This window comes from Rhinopithecus bieti, unplaced genomic scaffold (assembly GCF_001698545.2).
Source record: "Rhinopithecus bieti isolate Rb0 unplaced genomic scaffold, ASM169854v2 scaffold_48387, whole genome shotgun sequence".
NCBI lineage: Eukaryota > Metazoa > Chordata > Mammalia > Primates > Cercopithecidae > Rhinopithecus > Rhinopithecus bieti.
The window spans coordinates 1,300,562-1,327,224 of record NW_016819911.1 but is presented as its reverse complement, the minus strand read 5'-3'; the positions used below and the strand labels follow the sequence as shown (position 1 = coordinate 1,327,224).

Here is a 26,663-nt window from a genome sequence, read left to right as displayed (position 1 = left end):
AAGAGACACACTAACAAAAAAAAAATTTAGAACCAGAGATGCCCTGATGAACATCGATGCAAAATCCTCAAATAGAAAAGTGTGCAAACCGGATGCAGCAGCACAGTCTAAAACTCATCCACCATGATCAATTGGCTCATCCCTGGTGATGCAAGGCTGGTTCAACATTCGCGAAATCAATAACGTAATCCAGCATAAACAACGAGGAACCAAAGACAAGAACCACATGATTATTCTGTCAATATGATTGCAGAAAGGCTTTTGACAAAAATTCAGCAGCCCTTCATGCTAAAAACGCATCAATAAATTCGTATGATGGGAAACGTACCATCAAAATATAGAGCTATTTATGGGGCAATACGCCATACTAGCCATATCATAATGAATGAGCCAAAAACTGGAAAAATCCCTTTGAAAAGCTCGCCATCCATCACAGACAGGGATGGAGGCCCCTTGTCTCCAACCAAATCCTGGGATTCAGCAGTGTGGCGAGGAGAATGTCTGGCAGGGGCGAGCGAGAGGCAAGAGAAAGAAAGGAAAGGGTATCCAGTAGGAAAAAGAAGTCCAATTGTCCCTGTTTGCAGATAACATGATTCTAATACTGTAATTGGAAACAAACGCACCATTGCTCAGCCCAAAATTCATCGCGCTTAAGCTATAACAATCGCAAAGTCTCCAGGATACAAAATTAATGTGCCAAAAATCACAAGCATTCTTGTATCATGCAATAAACGACAAACAGAAGCCAATCATCCGAAGCGAACTGTCCACTCACAATGCTTCAAGAGAATAAATACCTAGGAACCCACTACAATGGGATGTCAAGGACCTCTCAAGGAAACTACAAACCACTGCTACAGTGAAATCAAAGAGGACACAAAACAAATGGAAAGAACATACCATGCCTCATGGATAGGAAGAAGTCATATCGTGAAAATGGCCATACTGCCCAAGGCGTTATTTATGTAGATCAATTGCCATCCGCGGCATCAGCAAGGTAGGACGACCAATGAGTTTCTTCAGCAGAAATTGAAAAAACTGCTTTAAAGTTCATTTGGAACCAGAAAGAGAAGCACCGCATGTGCCCAAGTACAATCCTAAAATCAAAAGAACAAAAGCTGAGACATCACCTACTGATTTCAAACTATACTACAATGCAGCAGTAACCAAAGCAGCATGGTACTGGTGCCAAAACAGAGATATAGCCTCAATGGAACAGAACAGAGTCCTCGTAATAATACCACACATCTGCAGCCATCTGATCTTTGACAAACCTGAAGAGAAACAAGAAATGGGAAAGGATTCCTATTAAATAAATGGTGCTGGGAAAATTGGCTAGACCATAAGTAGAAGCTGAAACTGATCCTTTCCTTACTCCCTTATACGAAAATTGTAATTAACATGGATTAGAGAACTTAAATGTTTAGACCTAATACATAAAAACCTAGAAGAAAACCTAGTAATACCATTCAAGGACATAGGCATGGGCAAGGACTTCGTCGTCACTCGTCAAAACACAAAGCAAGCTGGCAGCAATACGCCAATACAATTGACAATGGATCTAATTAGACCACTAAAGATCAGCTACGACACGCAAAAGAACTACCATCCAAGTGAACAGGCAACCTACAGAATGGGAGAAAATTTGCCAATCTACCATCTGACAAAGGGCTAATACCCAGAACCCTACAAAGAATCAAACAAAATTGTACAAAAAAAAACAAACCAACCCCATCAAAAAGTGGCAAAGATATGAACAGACATTTCTCAAAAGAAGGCAATTCATACAGCCAACAGAACCACATGAAAAAATGCTCATCATCACTTGACCCATCAGAAGAAAGCAAATCAAAACCACAATGAGATACCATCTCACACCAGTTAGAATAGATTTATCTTCTTTGAAAAGGAATCCCACAAAATTTGCTCTTCTCATGGGTTTTTCAGACATTTTCTTTGAAATGCACTGGAAAGTATTTGTCAGCCTTAGAAAAGAAGTTTTAAAGAATTGATAAAAAGGCTCACTGGGTCATTTTATTATCCTACTTAAACACTTTCAGTGACTTCCCCTTGCCTTGTACAAAATGAATGCCCGAGACTTTTCTCATGAGACTTATCAACTACCGACCCCTCACTGTTTACATTCCAGACTGCTCACTGGCCTTCTTTCACTTTTCTCCAGTCTCCAATTACATGTTACTTTCTTCTTGATGTGTTGCCTGACCTGTCCGCTACCCCTGCCTTGTTAGGTCAACATATCCATGCTCCTTTACTCTCCTCAGCACAGCCTGCTTCCAATTGCCTGCACCTGTGGTCATCTTCAGTAGTCTGTGGGTTCTCAGTTTTCTTAGGGCCATGCCCATAACTGATACCTTACTTTTTACCATTCAGCGCACTGTCTGGCTTAGAAAGAGAACTTGTGAATGCTTGTTCAATAGATAAAATAACTTACAAGTGGGTTGCAGTACCTGTATGATAGTAAAAAGATGCATGGGTTTAGAGTAAGAAGTTCCAGATTTGAATACAAATTTAGTTGACCATAAAATCATTTTTTCATATACTACTTAGAAAAATCCATAGCATTCACTTTGAGAAGTGCTGGCGTTAAAGAAGAAAATGCTACACTTCCCAATCTGTGAGCTGGGCCCACCCACATTTGCTTTCCTTTCCATTTTTTATCCTGTTGCTTTGTCATGTAATTGGTGGGAAACCGTATAACAGATGATCGTTAATAACATGGTTCAAGATCTAACTCACTAGTGCCCATAAAGTTACAGTGCTTAAATGAGGGAATAAAGAACAACATGTGGTTAACCAGCACCAAACTTCCTGTTTGATTTCAGCTTGGAGTTTCCTAGTTTTTAAAGTTTCTCATTAGAAAGAACACAGAGGAAATTGGTCCTGACAAATGCCCTGTTTTGTTTGACAAGGGCAAGTCTGTGCTATTGGAGCTGGAATAATTACAAACAATTGTGTAGTACATTATAGTCTTTTGCAGTTGTGTAGCAAATCTCATCTAGTAGAGCTCTGGGGGCTCTCATTGTTTATTATATATAACTACCATTACACTGTACTTTGCTTAACAGCTTCCCATGAATAGATTTTAAGCTGAAGGACAGGGCAGATCAGACTCACCTCTTTAATCTTTAAATTTGTTGAAAGAGGAAAGTTCTCTCAAATATCGTATCTAAATTAATCCTTTCACAGCCATTGAAAGGATTCAGCCATTTCTAGGACTATTCTCATTTTCTATATGAGGAAGCTCAGATTCAGAGAAGCAAATGACCTGTCCACTATCAAGGTAATAAAACACAAGTCTTTTGGCTTCAAATTTTGTTTTAAGTTATCTCTTTTTTTTTCTATATAGCTATTATAATTACCACAAGAATTACAGAAATTGTATAAGCCCCCCAGTATAAAAGATGAGGAAATAAAAGTCTTATATCATTTAGTACTATGAAAGTTTTATGCTTTAGAGCCAAATGATGCTTTTATTTATTGATTGATCTTTTCTCATTGTTTTAGTTTGTTCTCACCCTGCTATTAAAGATATACCCAAGACTGGGTAACTTATAGAGGAAAGAGGTTTAATAGACTCACAGTTCCACATGGCTGAGGAGGCCTCACTATCATGGCAAAAGGCAAAGGAAGAGCAAAGTCACATTTTACATGGTGGCAGGCAACAGAGCATGTGCAGGGGAACTCCCCTTTATAAAGCCATCAGATTTTGTGACACTTGTTCACTATCACAAGAACAGCACAGCAAAGATCACCCTGTGATTTAATTATTTCCCACCGAGTCCCTCCCATGACCCATGGGAATTGTGGGAGCTACAGTTTGAGATTTGGATGGGGACACAGACAAACCATATCACATATTGACTTGTTCATTTTCTCCTAGTCAAGCTTTATAGTGGGCAGTAACATACAGAGGAAATAATGATTAAATTGTATTTACTAAATTTCCCTTTTTTTATTTCTAGGAAATGGTTGCTAATTGGCAGTTGGACCTTTGAATATACTGCAATGTGATGAGATTTTTATGGAGTTAGTCTTTTAATTCCATACCAAGTATGCCTGAAGGTGTCAGTTTAATTTTGTTTTTATAGTATTCAAACTGTCCATCAATAATTTGGGAAATCAAATCTCTTTTTTATGATATCAAATAACACTTAGTTTTATGAAGAGGAAATAGGACTCCAGTTTATGGTTTTTCCTTCCAATTTGCCAGTTGGTGTTTTTCAACATTTCCTGTTCAGTACAGTGACAGTATTCTTTTATGGAACATTAAAGGCAGTCTCCTTCATACATATTAATGTTTCTAAAACAAGTGTTTTTGTTAATTGGCTCGGGACTAATGGTCATTCTACAAGACAGTGATAAATTAGCTATTGGATTATTACCTGTTAGTTGTGGGAGGAATTTTAGTATTTATGTTTTTATTTTTTGTTGATAGTGTCTAAAATTAAAAACATCCTCCACTTTCTTCATTTTATGATTGATTTTGTCCTTCACTACCTTAAATAAACAACTGTTTGTATTCTTGCTTCCCCTTTGTTCCGTTCTGCATCCTCCTTCTCCCCCCTTGTTCCCATTACCACCATTTTGTAGTCTCACAAGACTTTTTTTCCATTAACTTTGAAAATGTTGTTTTTCACAAATCTTGTATCTACCTTCTAAAGTCCATTTATTCTGCACAGTTTGGTAATTAGAATGAGAATGTGGCAAGTGTGCACAGGGCATCTGCTTTTTTAGAATAAAAAAATAATATTCTTGACTTTGGAATAGAAAGGAGTTTCAGCAATCTAGTTCAAGCCTCTTATTTGAACTAATGCCCAGCAAAGTGCAATGATTTGCCTAAGGCCATAAAACTTGTATGTGGTTCAGCTAGAACTAAACCGAGGCTTAAACTTTTTCCAATATGTCACATTGCTGATATTTTTATTTCTTATTCTTTGACATACCCCTTGACCCCTCCTATTACTCTTGAACATACCATAGAACTACATACACTCCTTTCATCATATTTGACAATATTTTGTTTTTGATATATCAACCAATTGAAGATAACTTTAACATAGAAACTATAGTTTGTTACCTATGGTCAACTGAGAACTTAACTCCAGCTATGGAGAAACTTTCCTACCATAAAATTTGTATTTGTAATACATTGTTATTTAATGCCACCTTTATATCTGGAGTATTGATTCTGGAGTCAGATTACGGGCTTCAAACTCCATTCTATTTATTTCCTTCTTGAATGAACATTAATGAGCTGGTTAATTTCCTTGAAGCTTAGTTTCCTCATCTCTGATAAACGGAATAATAATAGCCCCAGCTGGGTGTGATGGCTCATGCCTGTAATCCCAGCACTTTGGGAGGCCAAGATGGGGGAATCACCTGAAGTCAGGTGTTCAAAAGCAGTCTGGCCAACATGGTGAAACCCTATCTCTACTAAAAATACAAAAATTAGCTGGGCATGGTGGTGCACACCTGTAATCCCAGCTACTCATGAGGCTGAGGCAGGAGAATCGCTTGAACCCAGGTGGTGGAGGTTGCAGTGAGCTGAGATCATGCCGTTGCACTCCAGCCTGGGCGATAGAGTGAAACTCTGTCTAAAAAAAAAAAAAAGAAAAAAGAAAAAGTCCTAACTGCATAGTGTTGTTTTGAGGAACAAATGAAGATATAAGTAACTTTGCATAGTGCCTGCACAATGTAAGCATGTGATACTGTGAGCTATTGCTGCTAGCGTTGCTGATGTGTTTCTGTATTTAGTCACAGGTGTTCATACTCCCTTGATACACTGTTTGACCCTCTATTCCCAGTGTCATCATGCTTATCTTTTCATAAACTTTAGCTGCAGAATATAGATCATCTATAGAGTATAGATGAGGGTTTGCTGTCAAACAGGGCTGGTTTGGGGTGAGTGAACGTGCATGTACAGTGTGTTGTTGTCATCTTCATTGAAGGGGAATGTTCAGGATTGTGCCTGGTGGGCGGCTCTGTAATTTATCATCTGGCTTCCTATGCTGGAACAACAGAGATGGCACTCTGTGGGTCAGCTGAAATAGTAGAGCACAGTCTCCTGTTGGTTTATAGCTTCTTAGGGTCAGTGAGAGCTGAGGTTAATTCAGCAAGGGAATCCACAGACTGTGACATGAATTCCATCAGTTGTTCATAAATTATGGAAGAAATTCTAGGAACTGCTTTTGGGTTTTTAAAGCTCTGGGCCAGAAGGTTAATTACTTGCCTACAGTTCCAACCAGCTTTCTATGTTAATAGATACCGGCTGTGTAGGCCCTTCTGTTCCAGGCTTGCTTGCACGTTGTTATTTGAATATAGTAATAAATCACTGTCTTAGGAAATACGTAATTTTTTGGATAAATACCTGTGATCAACTTAGAAATAAAGAATCAGTATATTACTATTTTATCGTATTTGGATTTTAACCACTGTTTTTCTTTTTTCTTGAATGCTTTTTTAAAGGAAATAATTTATTCTTTTAGAATATTTGTCCAACTTTATAAAAACAGTAGCTTTAAATAATTATAAGTAATTATAGAGCAATAATAAAATTATCTAAAAAATAGATGATTACTGAATTGTAAACACAAGTGAAAATTTAAACATTTTAAAACAACATTTTAACACATTTTTAATAAGAATTAGATGACCTCTATATGTTGAGAGAGAACCTATTTTGCTATATTTATTTTCTAAGTGTCTCATTACTAACATTAAACCAAATCAAATATTCTCTTACCTGCAGGTAATCTAAGAGTTGACGGAAACATTGAGTAGAATTGATCTAGAAATACATGATTTCCTTAGCATCACACTTTAGAAGCTTCAGATTTTCCCCAAGAAATGTTTGAATGGAATTTTCTTGTAAACAAAGTCTTGAACTGCATGTTTTTTGATGTCTCAGTGTTATATTGACACTTTAAATAATTTCTGATCCACAACCACATCGATGGAATATACCCTTTCTTCCACTGTTTTCTTTTTTTTTTTTTCTTTTTTCTATACTCAGCTCCTACTCAATTGATTTTGGGTTAATGACAAGTATGTCTAACAACTTAAGAAACAGACATTCATTTTGGCTTTCGTTAGTAATATGATTATCTATTTTTTCTTTCTTCAAATATATCAAAGGCCCTAATTTTTTAATGTAAAAATTATAGTGCTATGTCAAAGTTTGTTATAGGTTGGATTAAGGGGCACAGAGTGACAAGTGAGGGAGTGGCATTTGTCCTGGAATATAATGCTATGAACAATAAGCAAATGAATTAATAATATCACTGAGACTAATAAGATAGGTCATTTAAAATATACCATCATTTACATAGTTCATGTCTTCATTTTTTTGGTATACTGGAATCCTCAAAAATGGGCATGGCCTAGGCCACAGTTTACATCAACTGTTTGAACACCTTTATCTATTGGTAAATTATTAGATAATACTAATGGCATACCTCTATTAAACTTGCATCACCCACGTTAATTTGTGCTTTCTTCTGCTGTTGCTACTATTTTTCCACCCCAGAATAACTCTCTGTGTTGTTCTTCTGCAAATCGGCACTGTGCTTCTAGGCTGGGAAAGGTTTTATATCTTCTCTAGTTTTATGGGAGAGAGAATAATTTTATGGGTTTCTTGCTACTCAATATTACATACTCTTGATACTTCCTTGCTGGCACTATTTATAGGAAACTGCTCTGTGTGCAGGCACCAAAGGTTTAACTGCTTAGTTACTCCATGGCCACGGTTCACCATCTATACTCATAAATATTGGGTTAAATAAAACTTTGGTAGAAATTCCTAAAAATAGAAGACTACTGGGTGAAATGATTGATAAATTTCTCACCAAATTCTGACTCCCTAACAACAAAACCAGATCGATGATGAAGAACACTCCTTCCCTGACTGAAATTGCTCCCTGCCATCGCAGTGTGGGACACTCAGGGAAGAGTTTCTGTTTGGGGGTCAGAACCTTGAAAACTTGGCCAGTGTCTGGATTGTTCAGACCTTTCTGCCGTTTGTGGAACAGTCCCCTTGCTTTTGCCAGCACTCCCATCAAGACCCTTTCTTGTCTGTGGTCTTGCTCCCTTAGACAAGTCACATGGAATGGGGGTCATTTATACACCTGGTTGGCTAAGCAAGAGCATCCTTAGTAGGGAATCTTTTACTTTCACTTCATTAACTTGCCTCTTTTCGTTCTGCATTTCATATTCTTCTTTTTAAAATTTGCATCAGTAAATTTCGCATTTTGTTTTGCCCTCAACAAATTCACCCAATCTGGCTTTATGATTTCCAACTGAAAAGTTTGTGAGCACATGGCTCTCCTTTTTTTTTTTCCTTCTTCCCAATGAACCTCATGTCCTTTGAGTTGGAATCTCTTCAGAAATGAGGGAGGGACGCTGTAGCTGTAAGATTCTTAAGGTAAATAATTCATCCTTGAAAGAAATAGATTTTGAAAAACAGACTCCATTTGTTTTGAATCAGATGAAAAAACTGTTTTGAGAAGTAAAGTTTCTCTTAGTTGATTTTTACATTTTATTGCCCACTTTATTACAACTGTAAACTCTTTTAAGCTTTTAAAAGTAGAGGATCTCTAGATATTCAAGGAGTAAATGTCAAGTTCAGGTTTTTGTGTCCTTCTTTCAAAGATGGTGTCCTTGGGTTTACTTGTTTAGGTTAAGTGAGATTCCTCAGAATTTGATTAATGGAGCCTTCCAAGAGTAACAAGGTGGGGTTCGGTGAGGTCGGTGGGGTTTCATGGCTCTTTTTGCTGCAGGGAAAAAAAAGTATTTCGATTACAGAAAGATGCCAAGAATGAACTTGAGCTACTACTATTTGTCAGTGTAGCATTTCATTTCTCTCTATGGTGTACTTTTAGTTTATTAAATACTCCATAAACTGAAGGGATTGGAATGGTGGGATTGGAAAAGTAATTGGGTGGTGCTTTCACAATTACATTTTTGGTTTAATTTTCATTTAGAATGATTCAGTTTGCTGTTTTGTAACTATTTCCTAGTCTACAAAAGCAAAATATCCCCTGATATTCATGGAAAAAAATGTAAAGTTCTTCTAAAGAATTCCCATATAATACATATATTTTAAAGTTCAACCATGTGGAATGATGTAAGAGTATTTTTCATGAAACATACACTTTTGAGATTTGCTTTTTCACTTGAAAGTGTCGCCATCTCTAAAACTAATTTTTGTTAGAAAGCTCAAAGTAAGAAGTAAAGCTATGGTTCCAAAATCTTTAAACATTATTTAATTTGGGTTCATTGAAAATAATAAAGTTTGACTTTATTCCATTTTAAATTACATTTTCTGTATGTACATCTTTTTCATATTTCATGAATTATGAGTTCCTTTGAAATCTACATTGGGTTTTCAAAATATGTTAAATGACAAATTAAATGTTTATTTGAAGTTACTTTTTGAAAATGGTCTTTTTAATATTAATCCAGATAATTATATATATATTATTATACATATATATATATATAACATATTAAGCTTTGCTGCTTGTTTATAAATGTTTCAAAGCATAGGGCACATTGGCTGTACACTTTTAAAAAATTGTGATAAAATATACATGACACATAATTTATCATCTTCACAGTTTTGCATTTTTTAATCTTCCAAGTTTGATCATGGTCATTATTAACATATTAATTCAGTGTATTTAGTAGCATCAACAAAACTTTGATTTCTGTGTCTCTGCTAGAGTGGTCAAGTTCACTTCTTAAATTAAATCCATGTTCTAATTTAAGAATATCAAGATTGAAGTGATTTGCAAGGTTTTTCTTCATTAATTTCAGGTATTGTAAACTTAGATTTTCAAAAAGATTTGTGTCAAGATGTTGGATATTGAGGTGGTTACATTGCAGTAGATAGCTATTCACTGATGTGGCTTTAGGATCTTTTTATCAGTAAGATTAATATCCTAAACTGCCTTCAAAAATTTTCTTAAGATGCTGTTTTAGTATCAGTATGTTAATCCTTTGGTGAGGGCTAGAATTCTTCTGATGTCTTTAATTAAAATTATCTTCCATTTATATGGAACATCTATATGGTAATATATATAAATTTTAATCTGAAAGGCATATATTAAACTAGGATTTGATTTTTTTCCTATTGTTATTAGCCATACTTGCTAGTGGGTGGTTGTCATCATAATACATTTTCTTTGTCAAAGGCTCAAGGTAGCTTGTTGGGGCCAGGCTGGGCTCAAGTCGAGTTAGGTGTTCCATGTGGCATCCAGATGTTCCCTTTCATTACTACTAGCTGCCTTTGGAAGGCTAGCTCCAATTTTCTAGAGCTGTTTTCTGAATACCCCCCCCCCACCAAACATTTCAAATTATGTAGTTTTAAGCTACTTCCATCTCAGGTGTTCCAGCAGTGAGAATTTGGATACACTTACTTCAAGCCGAGTAAGTTAAAGTACCTCCAATTCAAAGATGAAGAGCTATAAGAAGTCTGCTTGAATAATGTTAAATTGGCATTAAGGAACTGCATTTATTCAGTCCTTTTGCCTTTGCTAATGACTTTAGCTAAGTCCTTCACCTACCCACTTTTCCAGCCCAGGGATCTTTCTTAAACCTCTGTCCTTGTTTTGTATAATTTATCAGCATTTGAAATTATCTTATGTATTTTCTTTAACTTTTCTTGTCTTTCTCATTACACTAGTAAAATTGAAGAGACAGTGATTTTGTGAAACTATTCGCAACTGCATTCTCAAAGCCCAGGACAGTAACTAGAAGATGGTATGTGCTAAAAAAAAAAAAAATCTATTTAATGAATGAATAAATTAGCTTCATGGAGTATCCACTTTGTGGCATCTTTAAAATTAACCAAAATCAACTTTTATAGTTACCATCATGCTTCTGTTTGTTCCTTGATGTGTTGTTCAAAGAAAACACTGTGGCTTTCAATGTTATTCAGTGTCAGCACATAATTAAAGAGATGCAAAGAACTCATCTATTTTCCTTTAGTTAAATGAAAAATATTTTGTGCTTATATACACATAAATATTATTATTTATGCTGCTGTGCTTGCTAAATCTATTTTATTAATCTAATACCTAAATCTCATAGGATGGTATGTCATATTTACCAATATTGTATTTCGCTTCTAAACATTGAAAGTGACTACCTGTGTGTAGTTCTCAAGACACAGCTTAATATTATGTTAGTATTTGAATTCACTTGGGAACTGCTTCAAGACATAATACACATTCCTAATCTGCCCACTACTTTTTCTTGATGAGCATTGATAACCAAAAGAATGCTGGAATCTACCAGCCAGAAAGATCTGGTTAATGTTAACTGTTATTGTCAGAAGCAGAGTTTTTGTCATTAACTTTAGAAAGTCTAACCCAATTTATGCAAAATGCTAGCCATATTACTAATTTATGTGATGGCATGAGGTTAAGAGTGCGTTCAAACTCAGCCTCTACTATATAAGAAGCTATGTCATCTTGAGCAAATTACTTATCCTTTCTGTGCATTACTTTCCTCATTTGTAAACTAGGGATATGAATACTTAGATTATAATATTGTTGCAAGAATTAAAATTGCTAATGTGTGTTAAGCATTCTGAACTGTAGAACAAAACCTAATAGTAGACTCTATACATTTTAGCTATTGTTATTATTTCCATTTAGATTTGTTCTTAGCTACTTTTTTTGGCTAATTTTCAGATTAATTAATTTACATGTTAGTCAGAATTTGAATACTGTGGCTAGCCTAAGCAAAATAGAGATAATGTCTAAATATACCTGAGATATTAAAACATAGTAGTTATTTGAAGTTGGATCACATTGTACATCAGAGCCCAGGTACTGACAGTGACCTGTGTTCTTAGAGTTGACTAAAATTGAAGATAAGTTTTTGTTCTCTGCAGGATCATTTTATGGGTAGGTGAAAATATTTCCTAGAAACATTCTTCACAGTAATTTGAAATAATGAAGGCAAATATCACATGCATAATGTGAGGAAAACCTAAGAATAACAATTTATCTTTAATATGAAAATTAGGAAAATGACTTTAGTAGTTATTAACATGTTGACTGTACAGGTAACCTTCAGGTTCCAATTGTGTGATAGCATTGTTCTTGGAGATAGCAGATAGCTTTGTCCTTGGAGTCCAAAAGAGAGGCAGGAGTGCCCTAAACATCCTTCAACCAAGAGGGTAGAAGTTTAATGTAGAGTCTAAGCTGATTTGCAAACTACACAGTATAGTTTTCAAATAAATTGCTTATAAAAGCCATTTACATGGTGATGCACTTTGAAGCTGGAGTACATTCTAGGATGGAATGAAGGAATAGAGTTGAACTTACCCAAGTTTCCCAGATATGTCAGCTCAGTGTTGGGGAGTGGCATGGGGTAGAAATACCAATCATCTAGTGGTGTTCTGAGTGGTTTATGTAGACCTCATGGGCAACAGATGTGTAGACATCAGTGATAAGAGTAATTGCCACTGTTAAGAGTAGGATGACTGGGCTGGGCGCAGTGGCTCAGGCCTGTAATCCCAGCAATTTGAGAGGCCGAGGTGGGTGGATCACGAGGTCAGGAGGTCGAGACCATCCTGGCTAACACGGTGAAACCCCATCTCTACTAAAAATACAAAAATTAGCCAGGCGTGGTGGCAGACACCTGTAGTCCCAGCTACTCGGGAGGCTGAGGAAGGAGAATGGAGTGAACCCGGGAGGCACAGGTTGCAGTGAGCCGAGATTGTGCTACTGCACTCCAGCCTGAATAACAGAGCAAGACTCCGTCTTAAAAAAAAAAAAGAGTAGGATGACTGTGTTAATTTGTTAGGGCTGTTGTAGCAAGATGTCACAAACTAAGTGGCTTAAACAATAAAACTGTGTCGCCTCTCAGTTCTGGAGGCTGCAAGTCTGAGATCAAGGCACTTGAATGGCCATGCTCCCTCTGAAGGCACTAGGGAAGGATCTGCTCCAGGCCTCTCTCCTGGCTTCTGATAGTTCTTGGTTTGTGGCAACGTAATTCTAGTCTTCACATGGCATTCTCCCTGTGTGTCTCTGTCTTCACAAGGCCATCTTTTTATGAGGACATCAGTCATATTTGATTAGGGGCCCACACTACTCCAGTAACGTTTGCAACAACCCAGTTGCCAAGTAAGGCCATATGATGAGGTACTGGGGTTTAGGACTTAAACATATGAATTTGGTATGGGAGGGCACAATTCCATTCATAACAAGTGACCTTGTATCTATTGTCCCAATTGAGACACTGGTGAGAGTGAAAGGGAGTAATATTGTATTAGGGTTCTCCAGAGAAAAAGAACCAATAGCATATGTATAGATATATATGAGGAGATTGATTGTGGGAATTGGTTTACACAGTTATGGAGGCCAAGAAGTTCCATGATGTGCCCTTTGCAAGAGACCCGGGAAAGCCAGAGGTGTAGTATAACCTGAGTTTGAAGTTCTGCAAACCAGGTGAGCCAAAGGTGTAACTCAGTCCAAGACCAAAGGCCTGAAAACCAGCAGCAGGGGTTTGTTGATGTAAGTACTGGAGTCTGAAGGCCAGAGAATTGGGAGCCTCCTTATGCAAGGTCAGAAGATGGATGTCATCTCAGATCAAGGAGAGAGATGGAGGGAGGGAGGGAGAAAAGAAGTAGAAGAGGAGGGAGAGGAGGAGGATGGGGAAGAGGAGGACGAGAAGAAGGAGAAGGAGAAGGAGGAAAGAAAGAAAGAAAAGAAGGAAAGAAAAAGAAAGGAAGGAAGGAAGGAAGGGAGGAAGGAAAGAAAAAAGAAAGAAAAAGAAAGAGAAAGAAAGAAAAGAAAGAGAGAGAGAGAGAAAGAAAGAAAGAAAGAAAGAAAGAAAGAAAGAAAGAAAGAAAGAAAGAAAGAAAGAAAGAAAGAAAGAAAGGAGAAGCAGGAAGGAGGAGGAGGAAGAGGAGGAGGGAAAGAGAGATAATTAATTAATTCACTGTTCCTCCATCTTTTTGTTCTATCCTGGTCCTCAATGGATTGGATGATGCCTGCCCACATTGGTGAGGGTGGATCTTCTTTACACAGTCTACTAATTCAAATGCTCATTTCTTCTGGACACACCCTCAGAGACCCAGAAATAATGTTCTACCAGCTACCTGGCCACATCTCTTAACCTAGTCAAGTTGACATGTAAAATTAACCAGCTATTACTACATTGTTCTAGGATAACAGGCATAAACTGAGACTACTTTAGACAAATCTGGATATATGGTCAGCACACCCATAGGGTAGGTATAATTTATCCAGTTTTTCAAAGGTTCAATGGCGTTTGATGATTTTCTCAGAGTTACAACTGGACGGAGGATGAGCAGTATTCAAACCCAAGACAATCACATTCCAAAAAAAGGATTTAAAAAGCTATGTCTTAAAAGAAGTTAGCCTTTTTAAGTCTATGGACAGAATTCCTATATTATGACAGTAGGTAAAGTTGGAAATGGATTTGTTATGTTCCCTTCTTTAAAATTCCTTACTAGTCTTTAACTATATATTTCTTTCTTTGCTTGATGGATTTTGGCTGTTATGAAAGGAAATAGTAACCTGGTATATTATATTAGGATTAACATATAATTAGTTACCTGATGACTGCAAGTCTTTTGTTTTTGTTTGCTGGCCTCTCTATTGGAATTTGGAGAACAAAACCAGATGTAAAGCTATGTGATACAAAGAGAGAGAATAGCTATGAATATTAAATTATCTTAGGCTTGCTAGAAAAATAATTTTACATAAGTGTAGAGCATGTTGCTATTCTTATCATGCTTTATCCCTAATATAGATTTGATTTATTGATGGATTTTATTGTTCATAAATAAGAAGGAAACATTTTAGCCTTCTTTATTATCTATCACCAAGGTTAAATAAACTTTGAAAATCTAAAAAATGACTTTTTTAGCTTTATGAAGAAGAAAATGACAAAATTATCTGGAATTGTGTGATGCAGGAGCTACCACCATTTAGCAGTCGCATTCTGCTATGTTTTCTTCCTGTCCTTTTCCTTTGTGGTTCAAGGTTAAATGATTAAGATCTCAATAAATGATAGCTCCTGCTGCACTCCTACTGTTGCTGCCGATGCTGTTACTGCTATTACTATGATGTCCCTTTTATATCATCATCCTGAAATAGAAACATTCTATCAGAGAAGTTATATCATTATGACTTAGAGTCTGGATGGAGGGAGAAGTGAGTAAAAAAGTGGGGGGTTATCTTGAATGGCTCCCAAGATTTTTATTTGCTAACTAGGTGAATATGGTACAACTAATCAGGACAGGATATATAGCACACACAAGACCAAAGGATAAATACAACGAATTCAAAACAATGCACACTGATTTAAGCTGTTTGTGAGATACCCAAAGGAAGGTACCTGTTAGACATATCTATACCTGGTGATTGGGGCTCAATAGAGATCTGGAATTCAGATAAGCATATATTACCAACTCAGGGTTAAAATAGGATATACTTTCCTAAATGTTACCAAGCCTTTGTCCTACTGACTTTGAAAAGCCACACCTTCCCAGAGTCATGATGATCCTAAAGTCAATAAGTCTAGGTCAGCTTACCTAGTACAAAGGTTGATTTTGTCTCAGAGAAATTGGCAAGTCTGGATAGCTCATTTAAGGACCTGTTCCTGTTTGTGTTGTGATTGTTGTTTTTAGTTTCTTGCTAGTTTGGGTGTTTGTCACCATTTTACAGTGCCTGGTCCAAAGGGAGAATCCTGGGTGCTCCTCTCCAAAGAGGAGAGGCTAGAAAATGCCGCCTAGCAGGGGGCACTGCTGCAGGTGCTTCCATATGATGTCACTACTGGAAACAAAGTTTGGGAGAACAGTACAAGGCCATTGTGCAATGGGGCTTGAGACCCAGGAATATAACTGTACATTTCATGAAGTGTTAGGGACAGGGGAGAGGTCAAGTAAGGCCTTGTTGAAAAGTGATCACTGGATCAAGCAACAAGGGGCATTGTTGACCCCATAAGGGAGTTGACTGGGATAATGCACATGATATCCAGGTTGGATTAAAATCAGAACCAAATGGAACATGAGAGAGTAGAGGAAGAACATACACTGCTAGTCAGAAGGCCTGGCTCTGAAGGGAAGACAGAAGTTTTACATTAGCTGAAGGAAAATATTTTATTTTATTGATCTTTGATTGCAGCCAGGGTCTAGCATACTGCTGTGTAAGTACATTGTTAAATGAAAGAATAAATCAATTAGTGATTTTGAGCTACTGTCCATCCTAAATAATTTGGCTTTTATAAGAGGGCATCTTCAGATCCCTTTTGGAGATTAAATTTTGTCATTTCACAGTAGAATTTTTTTTTTTTAATGTGCTGTGTATGCGTGTGCTTGTCTTGAAAAACATCTTGGCTATTTTCAAAATTATAGCCTCTAGGTGAGAGGTATTTGATTATATCAGAAAGTGTGTCTTAATTATTATTTAGTTTAACTACCAATGGTCCTTTTGAACATACACCAATTTTATGAAATTCTTTTGAAACTCACAGCCTTAACTGAGTCAAATTCGTTTATATGAAACAAAAAATAAAACAAAACAAGGTGTCAATAAATCAGGTAAATAATTCCTCTTTAAAGAGTAGTACAGTGAGAGAGCAAATTGATTAACATAAAATATTTTTAACAAATTCTTAAAATTATGAGATTTAATTCAGACTCAAGTATTAAAAGGAATATGCAGCAAATATGCTACTGGCAAATGTTTATTTTTGAGTATCAGAAGTGCTCTGGGCTCAGTGCGCTCTCCACAGGAGAGGAGGCCACAGTCCACTGCTGTCCTGCACGGCCCATGCTTGGGTCTGCCCCACTGTGCCTGGAGCCCACTTGAAGTAGCACAGGGCATGTGTGGTGGCCAGGATCTGAGTGTATGAGAAATGATAGCACAAGACTGGTTCTGCTACTTCACGTTTTTCTGACATTCAGGCTTCCTTTATTTGTAGGTGAGCGTCCCTATCAATGTCCTTACTGTGAAAAAGGATTCAGTAAAAATGATGGACTGAAGATGCACATTCGTACTCACACCAGGGTAAGATTATATTCTATTTCATTAATATTGATCATGAAAACCATACTTATTTTAAAAGAAATATATTTAACTTTATATTACAAAATAAAGGCAATACACTGGAAGTTATATATCTATATTTATGATAGACATTTAAGGATAATTTTTTTAAAAGATAAAACAATGAAAAAAAAACACAAATTGAAACCCCAAAAAGGTTTTTATTCTTTGAATCAGGAATCAATTTTCAGAAGTTATAAATAATGAACTGCAAGATAAATAGATTTTTAACATTTTAATACTACAATATTTAAAGTTTTTTCTTACAGAACATTCACCAGTAATAGGAACATTTTTTAATAGAGTCTGCAAATTTGTCAGCATTTGACCATTAAGTAATACTGATGAGCAAGTATGTTTGCAAGAAAGACAATGCAGATAAATTGCCAGGACAAGTGGAAAATAAGGAAGTGTAACTCAGTGCTTCACAGGGCATGCCTAGTGCTGTGGCTTATTCTTCCCACTGTACCCTTTGTTCCTTTGCTGTCAACACTCTCACTGAACTATTGTCATTCTGTTATCTATGCCTTTTCCAGACTCAAGCATCTGTTTCACATGCTTTTAAAAAACTGTAAGCAGCTTACTCACCATCACCCACCATTTCATAGCTAACTATTCCATTTAAGGCACAATTAGATACTTTAAATGAACTTTCCACATAGAAATTTTGTATTGTTTTAAATAGCTATTGTTGATTTTGCTCTATTCAACTTTTCACTGCATTATCTTTCAGTTTCTTTTCAGTTTCGCCTTTTAAAATGCATATGGTCTGTATGTAAATGATATTTTTTTTCAAATATTAAGAGACTTATCTAATCCCCTTTAGAACAATTCTAATTTAAACCGCTCCTGGATTTTACTTTTACCTTAGCTATAAAAGAAAACTTTAGAGAAAACACATAATAGTAATATTCTTCCTGGTATAATAATACTGTAGCCCTCCACTTCAGTTTGACAGCACATAAAATCTATCCTCTGAGGTCCCCTTAAGAAAATACTTTATTTGTCTTGGTGGTGAAGAGAGGGAGCTTCTCCACTCATTAAAACAAATCTGTAGCAGGTTTCTCTTTCTAGTTTGTAGTATCATATTCATATTATGTGAATATTAGGAATTGGAGTACTTCCTAGATATAAAAGTACTTCATAAACCGTAAAGGATTAGACAGATATTCCTGTTGATAATAGCATGATTTAAATGTACAATATCCAAAATATTTCACAATGAGTATTATGAAAGAGGTTTAAATTAGCTTTAGATTAGGAAGTTATTTTACATGTGAGCAGTTGTCACAGATGTATCAATAATATATTTATTTAAAAGATGCGGACATAGGCAAAGGGGCCCTGGTTCCTCTTAATAGAAACCAGTGATATTGACAGAAATTTACATATGATGTTGTTTTACTTGATTACTGAAGGTAGACATAATTACAACACAGAAGAAGCTGTTTAAATCACTGCAAGAAAAAATATTTTGGGGGTTTTTCAAGAAGGTGAGACATTTCCAATTCAATTGAGTTGGTTTTTACTTCATTTTAATATAAAGTTATTAATGGGAATAATACAGATAGTTAAGATGAATAAAAATAAACACAAAATCACTAATTACATGCCAGTACTCTTTTAGACCTTTGCATTTATTAATTTATTTAAGCTTCACAATAACTGTATGAGGTAGCTGTTATTATGATTTATTTTTGAAAAACAAGAAACTGAGGCACAAACAAATAAGTGGCAGAGTTGAGATTTGAACCTAGGGAGATTGGCTACAGAGACCATTTGCAATTTTTTGCCTATTATTTAACTGAATATTTTCTCATTCCATTGGCTCATATATTTTCTGGTGTATTTCCACACTAAACAAATTACAGTAATGACCCCAAATTTAAAAGTCCCATATCCTTTTGAATTTTTGAACCTCGATATAAGGATTCCAACACTGTCTCCAAAGTATTCAGCTGCAGATGGTCCCTTGTCAGAAGTTTTCTGACATTAACTGCATGGAAAGAAAACAAATTCTAGGCTTTGACTAAGGGAACTCAAGAGAATGTATAGACCAGGAGCACTCAGGATTTTAGGCAGGATCCCCCACAATGAGTAGAAGATCCAAGGAACAGGGTAAATATGTGTAAGCCTTTTGGGTTTTACCTCAAACTCTTTTTAAATTTTCCTTTTTTGTGCATTTTTTAAATATTTTACCCAAGCAGTTTTATTTTGAAAATACTGTTTCCTAAGCATTGAATAAATACAGATAGTCTTTGCATATTAGTTCAAATTTTCAAAAGCCTACTAAGGTTATCAGCTAGTACAATCAAACTATTATTAAAACTAAAAAGAGATTTTAAAAAATATTCTAGAGGAACAACCTCTGCAAGGTCATATTTTCCCAGTATTATTTGCATTTTGTAAGACTCCGGTCAAAAAAGATACTGTTACATTTGGGCCATAACACATTTCAGTTTCAATTTTGCATTCACATTACATAAGCATTTAAATAACTCTAATTCCCAGACATTTCTGGTCCTATTTTAAAAGTTTTTAATTCCATTTTAGCAACAACAGAAAAAAAATAAGCTATCTAATTCAGTAAGGTACATCTTTAGGAAGTTTTGCTGAGACAACCCAAGATGCTGTGTCAGGCCTGTACCCCCAAGTTTGCATTCTGTGGTGACTGCATGAATGCCTTCTAGAAGGAACATAAAGCCATTTACTCTCTGGTTATTGTCTATAGGGTGCAGTAAAAGCCCCAGATGTGGGAGATAATTTTGCCAAAATCCAATTAATCATTGACCTTTCTTGGAGAGACCAGGGTTTGAGGTGAAGTCTGGTGATTTTACTTCCTTCAGTATATTCTCTTTATATTTGTTGTTTTCAGCTTCTGGCTATGTTGTACCTAGTTGTGTTTTCATTGTATTTTGCAGCTTAGATCTGTAGTCTGCTATCTTTAGTTAAATTTCAGGAAATTCTTGGCCTTTTTTTTTTTCAAATTTGTTTTGTCCCTTTCTTTCTGTCTTCTTATGGGACACCAGTTACACATGTTAGACTATTTGATATTGTTCCAGAGTTCTTGAATGCCCTATTCTCTTTTTGTTTCCTTTGCATTTAAAAAAAAAAAAACTCAGTGTTTTTCTTTGTGTTTCTAATTTCTATTGATATTTTCAACTTCATTGATTTTTCTACCTCTGTTGTGCTGTCTGCCTATTGAAGGAGTACATCTTTGATATTATGTTTTTCATCTCTAGCATTTTCACTTGGATTTTAAAAGCGTTTCCATAAGGCCTGGCACTAAAGTAAACACTGCTTATGCCTGGAAATAGGTATACTTCTTCTTCTGCTAGGCTGTTAATGTGAGTAAGGGCTTGAGTCAGTCTGGTCAGGAGCTAAGCTAGGTTTGGGGTTTGTTGTTCCTGTGGTCACCAGAGGCTATAAGCTTCTCCAGCGAGTGGACTGCTGCTGCTGTGTTCTTCATGCGAGGCCTGGAGGCTCAGCAGGTTTTTCTTGAGGATCCTTCCTCACCATAAGGTTTTGGCAGATCCTGTGTACCTTTGCCACAGAACATGTTTCTCTCTCTCTGCCTTTGTCCCTCCACTGGCAGTAGCCTGCTGGTGCTTGTTAATAGGCACGAGACTTAAGTAGTCCAAAGGGCTTTCCTGGGGCCCCTGCTCTAGCATTAGTTGGGTAGGTGCTCTGCACTTGAGTCTCAGGGTTGTGACTTTATCAGCATTTCTGCCTCTACCCTGGTGCTAGGTGGCCCCTGCCTCTGACTCCACTCAGGGTCAGCTGCAATGTCCTAACCACTAGCTACATATGGCTATTGAAATTTAAATTTTAATTAAATCTAATTAAATGCAATTAAAAATTTACTTTTTCAGTCACATTAGCCACTTTTCAGGTGCTCTATAGACACATGTGTCTGGTGACGACTGTATGCCACAGCACAGATATAGGACATTACAGTCACCACAGAAAGCTCTGTTGGACAGCACAGGCCTAGAGGGTGGATGGTTTCCTGGCCCTACCGGCTGTGGCAGGTGAGCTCCACCTCGTGTCTTTGGAGTAGAAGGTTTGGGGCATGAGAAAGAGGTTTGGGGCATGAGAAAGAGGTTTCTGCCCCTCTTCCCACAGCAGCAGACCTCTCCTGTGGATCCCTTGGGTTCTTGGGCTCCCCTGGATGTCAGTGCAGGATATGTAGGCAGGTTCTGTCTCTGTCCAGAGGCCATGGGTCATTGCCTGGGACCACAGCACCTGAAAGTTTCATGTTCCCAGCAGCTGGTAGCTTTTGCCTCCTGTCAAAGCAGAGTAACATCTGGGATGTGGCAGGTGTCTCCCTCCTCACTCAGAGGCAAAGACTTTCGTTTCCTGTGTGAGGCAGGTTTGTGGCCTGGGTGGTTTGTGCTGCTCCCTGGCAGCCGCTGCTCATCACCTTGTACGCACACAGCACAGAGAGAGAAAGCAGATGGGTTCCTTCAAGTACTCCTACTCCACCCTCAGAACTTGTCTGTGCCACCCAGGGGGGTCTCTAAGGTATCCTGCCCTGCATCTAATCTTTTGTACGAATGCTGATGGAGCCAGTGGAAAAGAGATGAGTGGCTGTGGACTTTCCATGTGCCAGGGTCCCCAGGATTCTAACCTAAATGCTAGTCCGCAATCCTTAAGGATCAACCATCACTTGTTTTCTTCCTACCCGTTTTGTGACAGTTCTCTTTTCCTCTGACAAAGGTGAGACCATTCTGTGTTCCTTTTTTTTTTTTTTTTTTGACATTTAGTTCATCTGATTGTCTTGTGACCTTAGCTCACAAAATGTTTCATGACCTTAAGCTTGAAAGAATGACTGAATTTTTCAGTTTTTTGTCACTATTAAGTTGGGGGTGATGTTCTTTGTGGCTTTCCACATCCTATGAGTAGTGATTTATTTTAACTGTAGAGGGTTTTGGGGATAACTTTTCCCACTTAATGGCTCTAGATTAATTTCCTGCCCAGGAGCTGATAAAAGCAGAACTTCTTACATTCCATGTCCAGTTAGCTCCTCCATTCAGTCAGGGAAGCACCCCTATTTAGAGGCCCTATGTGAACTTAGGCCATTTTGCTATGGTTTCTCTAAAGGGGCTCTGTTTCCTAGGATGCAGTCAGAACCTGGCAGCCTCAGGCAAGCCTCAGCATGCTTGCCCTCGGGGCACTGGCACTTGGAGTCATTTCTCATCCCTGTCTAGATCTACCTTTTCCTGTCCCATTCATAGTCTTTGTTTTTTGCTTGCGTGGTGGAGGAGAAAGCTATTTGGAGGAAGCAGGTCCTCTTTTGGGGAAAATTTTTTTTTTTTTTTTTTTTTTTTTTGAGAGAAGGTCTTGCTCTGCTGCCCAGGCTGGAGTGTGTAGTGCAATCATAGTGTACTGCAACCTTGAACTCCTGGGTTCAATGTTCCTGTAGTCTCAGCCTTCTGAGTAGCTGAGACTACAGGCGTGCACCACCATGCCTGGCTAAGTTTTTAAATTTTTGTGGAGACAGGATCTTGCTATGTTGCCCAGCCTGGTCTTGAGCTCCTAGGCTTAGGTGATCTTTTGGCCTCAGCCTCCCAAAGTACTGGGATTATAAATGAGAAATACCATGCCTGGCCAAGATTGTCTTAGTTTTCACACTGTAGCTTTAAACTGAGATTTGGTTTAAAGACTTGAATTTTTCCAAGGCCTTTGGCCTTGGGGGTACCCCAGGTATGCTGCCAGACCTTTCTCTTCTTATCTCTGTTGTCTTTGTCTCAAAGGTCTGCTTTACCACTCCAAACTACATGGGGTAGAGAAATGCCAGTTGCTGAACTCTTTGTGTGCAGTGCCTCAAGTCCATGTTAGTCTTAGGAACTATGGATCATCTGAAAATTATAGAGTGTATGTTTTCATTGCATTAGATACATTGAGCCAAAGCAGTCACTCAGTGAGTTAGGACACAACCTCATAAATACCCATTTTATAAACATTAGGTTCAAAAGAAATTGTTGTTTGTAACTGTTTACCACAGAAAACTTCATGTCTTGTATAATCACTTTTGATTTCAACATGGAAGGCACCTGGACCAATTAGAAAGTTATTTCAGAAACTCTGCCTTTTGAACACCATTTCAAAAACCCAGTTAGCTTATACAGGTTTCAGGTTTCTAAGATTGCAGTTCTCTCCAGCCTTGTTTGCAGAAATAGCCAAATTAGTTCTTACAAAATTAAAATGGAATCGCCAGTGGTTACAAGTAACGGCAAGTCTGTTATATTGTTTTATATTTTATTAATTTTCTTTCATGAACTTTCTCATCCCTGATCCTCACGTTGTTCAGATTGTAGGTCTGGGTTTAACAGACATGTGCCTTTTGCACTTTCTCTTGACACTGTGAGACCGTGAGTCTCTGAGTCCAAACGAGGATGGGTATCTCAGAGTTCCTAGGCATCAGACACCTTTGAATTTATCTAGAGGCTTTGGGTGGTCTATTGATGTGGATTTGAAAATTATCCCAAAAACTTTTTGACCAATACATCAAGCTGATGAAGCATGTGAATGAGTGTAACCGTGATGTTGAAGGAAAAAGAAAAGAGCTCATTCTATGTGAATTAAGATGTTAAGGCAGGAGGAGTGAGGGCTGCTGTATGCTAAAGGGAGGAAAAGGCAAGAAGAATTTTCCTAGCTCCAGGAGCATTGTATAGAGTATATGCAGCCTTGGTTGAGAACAGAAAGGAGTCTTTTAAGGGGAGAATCAGTTTGAAATCCTTATGGACACATTAGGAGGCAGGCATAAAAAGCTTAGGAAACAGATACAAAAGCAAGTTGGTTGAATCAGATTAGGAGGGCTGGTGGATTCCAGGACTAGAGATAGAGGGTGATATTTGAGTTGTGTTTGAAGGAGTATGGTAGAGGGCAGGCCAGAAAAAAATGTGACTGCATAAGCAAAGTGTACATCTATGGATACAGTAAGGGTGGCCTGTCCACTGTAACTGAATTTGAGGATACATGTTGAAGGATGACTTATGTTGAGATAGGCTGAGATTGAGGAGTTGGTATGAATTGTGAAAACATTTTATTATGTGTGTTTGGTTTGGTTTCGAGTAGAGGAGTGAAATTATAAGTTCTATCTCTTTGAAAGGTTGCTCTGAATCATTCTCCAGCAAGAATTGAAGGAAGCAGCACTTGAGTCAGGGAGGCCCAGTCAGGAGACATGATGGAGCCAGGTGAGCAGGAGTAGGGACCCACATGAGATGGCCATGGGATCTGAGAGTCAGGCATATATATGAGGGACACCTTTGAGATAAGTGTTGACAAAGTTTGGACAAAGTTTAGACATACTCAGTATAGGTGGTGAAGAATAGGGAGGAGTCACAGACGAATCTAGGATGCCTACAAGGGGCATTTTGGGGTATTGTGATTTTCCACATAGAGATAGGAAGAGCAGCTTGTGGGTTTAGAGAGGAAGGAGGGGGAGGAGCAGATACTGGATTCACAATTATCTTGGTTAAGTGCCTGAGGAGCACTCATAGCTGTTTCTGTCTTTATGTCTGGATAAGAAGAAGAGATGTACAAATTTAATAACTTTTAAAAAATAGTTTATTATGATTTTGGAGAAAATTTAACATTTTTATAATTTCTAAACTTCATCAGCTTTTGTCCTGTAGGAACAAGAGAATATGCCTCATTGTCACTGTCTGAAAATATCTTTAATTCAATTTTGGAATTGGTGAATTTTTTATTGTTTCTACAACCCATATATTTCTTGGGGAATTTTATATGCCTTGCCAAGAAATCATTTAAGATAAATGACTTTAAAATACTATTGTATTTTATTTGGCTCCAAATATATACCTGCATGCAGTAGAGCATTCTTATTCTATCACAATAAGGCATTTTCTTTTGTAAAAGGGAAATCAGACCACTTGAAAAATCACTTTCCTTTCAGGGACCGACAGCATCGTTACCCCCTTTCTTCATTTCTCCTTTGTGAAAATTCTTTCTGATGGTCATCAACCCACTTGGCAGAGTGCCCTCTATTCTTAATCTCTGTGTAACTTCTGCCCATGAGCCAGTCAGCTCTCTTAAATATCACCAGAAAAGAAAGTTTTAAATTTCCCAGTTAGGAATACTTTTTTGGCATGCCAAATGATGTTCTTGAAATAAGGACTTCTGGTCCAGGCATGCAAAATCATGATTCTCTGGATTTTGATAGGCTTTGAGAATAAAAGGTGAAATTTTTAAATAAGCTGGATTTCATTCTCTTGGCAAATTTTTTGGATTAGTTAATTATCCCATAGGAAAGTAGACAAAAGTATTTTGTGGAACAAAATTCAGTTTTACTATAGTTAAGTTTACAAGAGTAGAGTTACATTAATGTGAGGGATTGAACTGACTAGAGGCATTGGCTGTGATTTTTCTACAGTTTTAAAATGGTATTTGCATTCTCATTCAATATGTCTTTGCCTAGTTTGAGCTTTTTGCAGGGAGGGGAAGCTAGTACTACCCACCTACCCATCTAGAACATAATGTGCATTAGTTGGAATAATGGTGTAATAAGGTAGTCTCCAAGATGGTGCCAGTAATCTCTTTCCTCCCTGTATGCACATGCTGCTCTTTACATTAACAAGTACAGTCCAGTTTCCTTTTCCTCGAATCTGAGCTGGGAACAATGAAATGACTTGCTTGGACAATAGAATGCAGCAGAAGTGATGTTCTAGAACCTCCGAGGCTGGAACAGAATAAGCTTTGAACTTTTGCTTATATCTCTTGGGACCAACCACCACGTTGTGAGGACCCCAAGGAATGTGGAGAGGCCAGATAGGCATGCCACACAGTAGCCAACATGTACTGCCAGTCATCTGAGTAAGCCATTTTGTCTTTCTAGCTTAGTTGAGCCTTCAGATAACTTCAGTTAGAGCCAACTGACTGCAACTGCAAGAAAGACTCCAAGTGAAAACTGTTGCAGAACCCAGTTAATCCACAAAACCATGAAAAATTATGTTATTTTTATGTCATTAAACAAAATAATTACAATAAACAAATATTAAACCATAAACAATAATAATGTATTAAGTTTTGGTTTATTATGTAGCAATAGATAACTAGAACAAGTACTAAATATTACATAATGCTGAGTAAGTACAATTTTAATTGTATAATATTCTTTTATATTTTAAATGATCAACATTTCTGGACAGAGCATTAAAGGGAGCACTTACTAAATGTTCCCAAATAGAAGTTAGCTGTTGTATCTCAATATCACTATTTACCAATGGGAGTTGTGTTTTGTTTTTGGAAAATACACACCTTACAACTCAATGTTAAAAAATATACTAACAATTGTTTAGAAAGGCTTATAGTATTCTGAAAAAGATTTTTCTTTAAGTTCACAGGAAAGTGTGAACTTAAAGGCTCTCATTATACTTACATACTATTTAATCTGTAGATCCAAAAATCTGATGGCAAATTTGCTTATGTAACACTGAAATTTGTATAAATAAATTAAGAGCTTTCCTTTTAAATAATTGGTCTTATAATTGGTGTGATATTAGGATGGCTGAAGTGAATAGGCTCATCAGC

The 26,663-nt window shown here is 37.1% G+C and overlaps 1 protein-coding gene across 1 annotated transcript in view; it reads left to right on the top strand.

Annotated features, from left to right (window-relative positions):
- The window catches only part of PRDM5 (PR/SET domain 5), a 233,986-nt gene that overhangs the window by 160,779 nt on the left and 46,544 nt on the right, over nucleotides 1-26,663 (top strand). Inside the window, 1 exon segment of the mRNA XM_017859310.1 lies at nucleotides 16,984-17,069. Coding sequence (XP_017714799.1) covers nucleotides 16,984-17,069 — 86 coding nt within the window.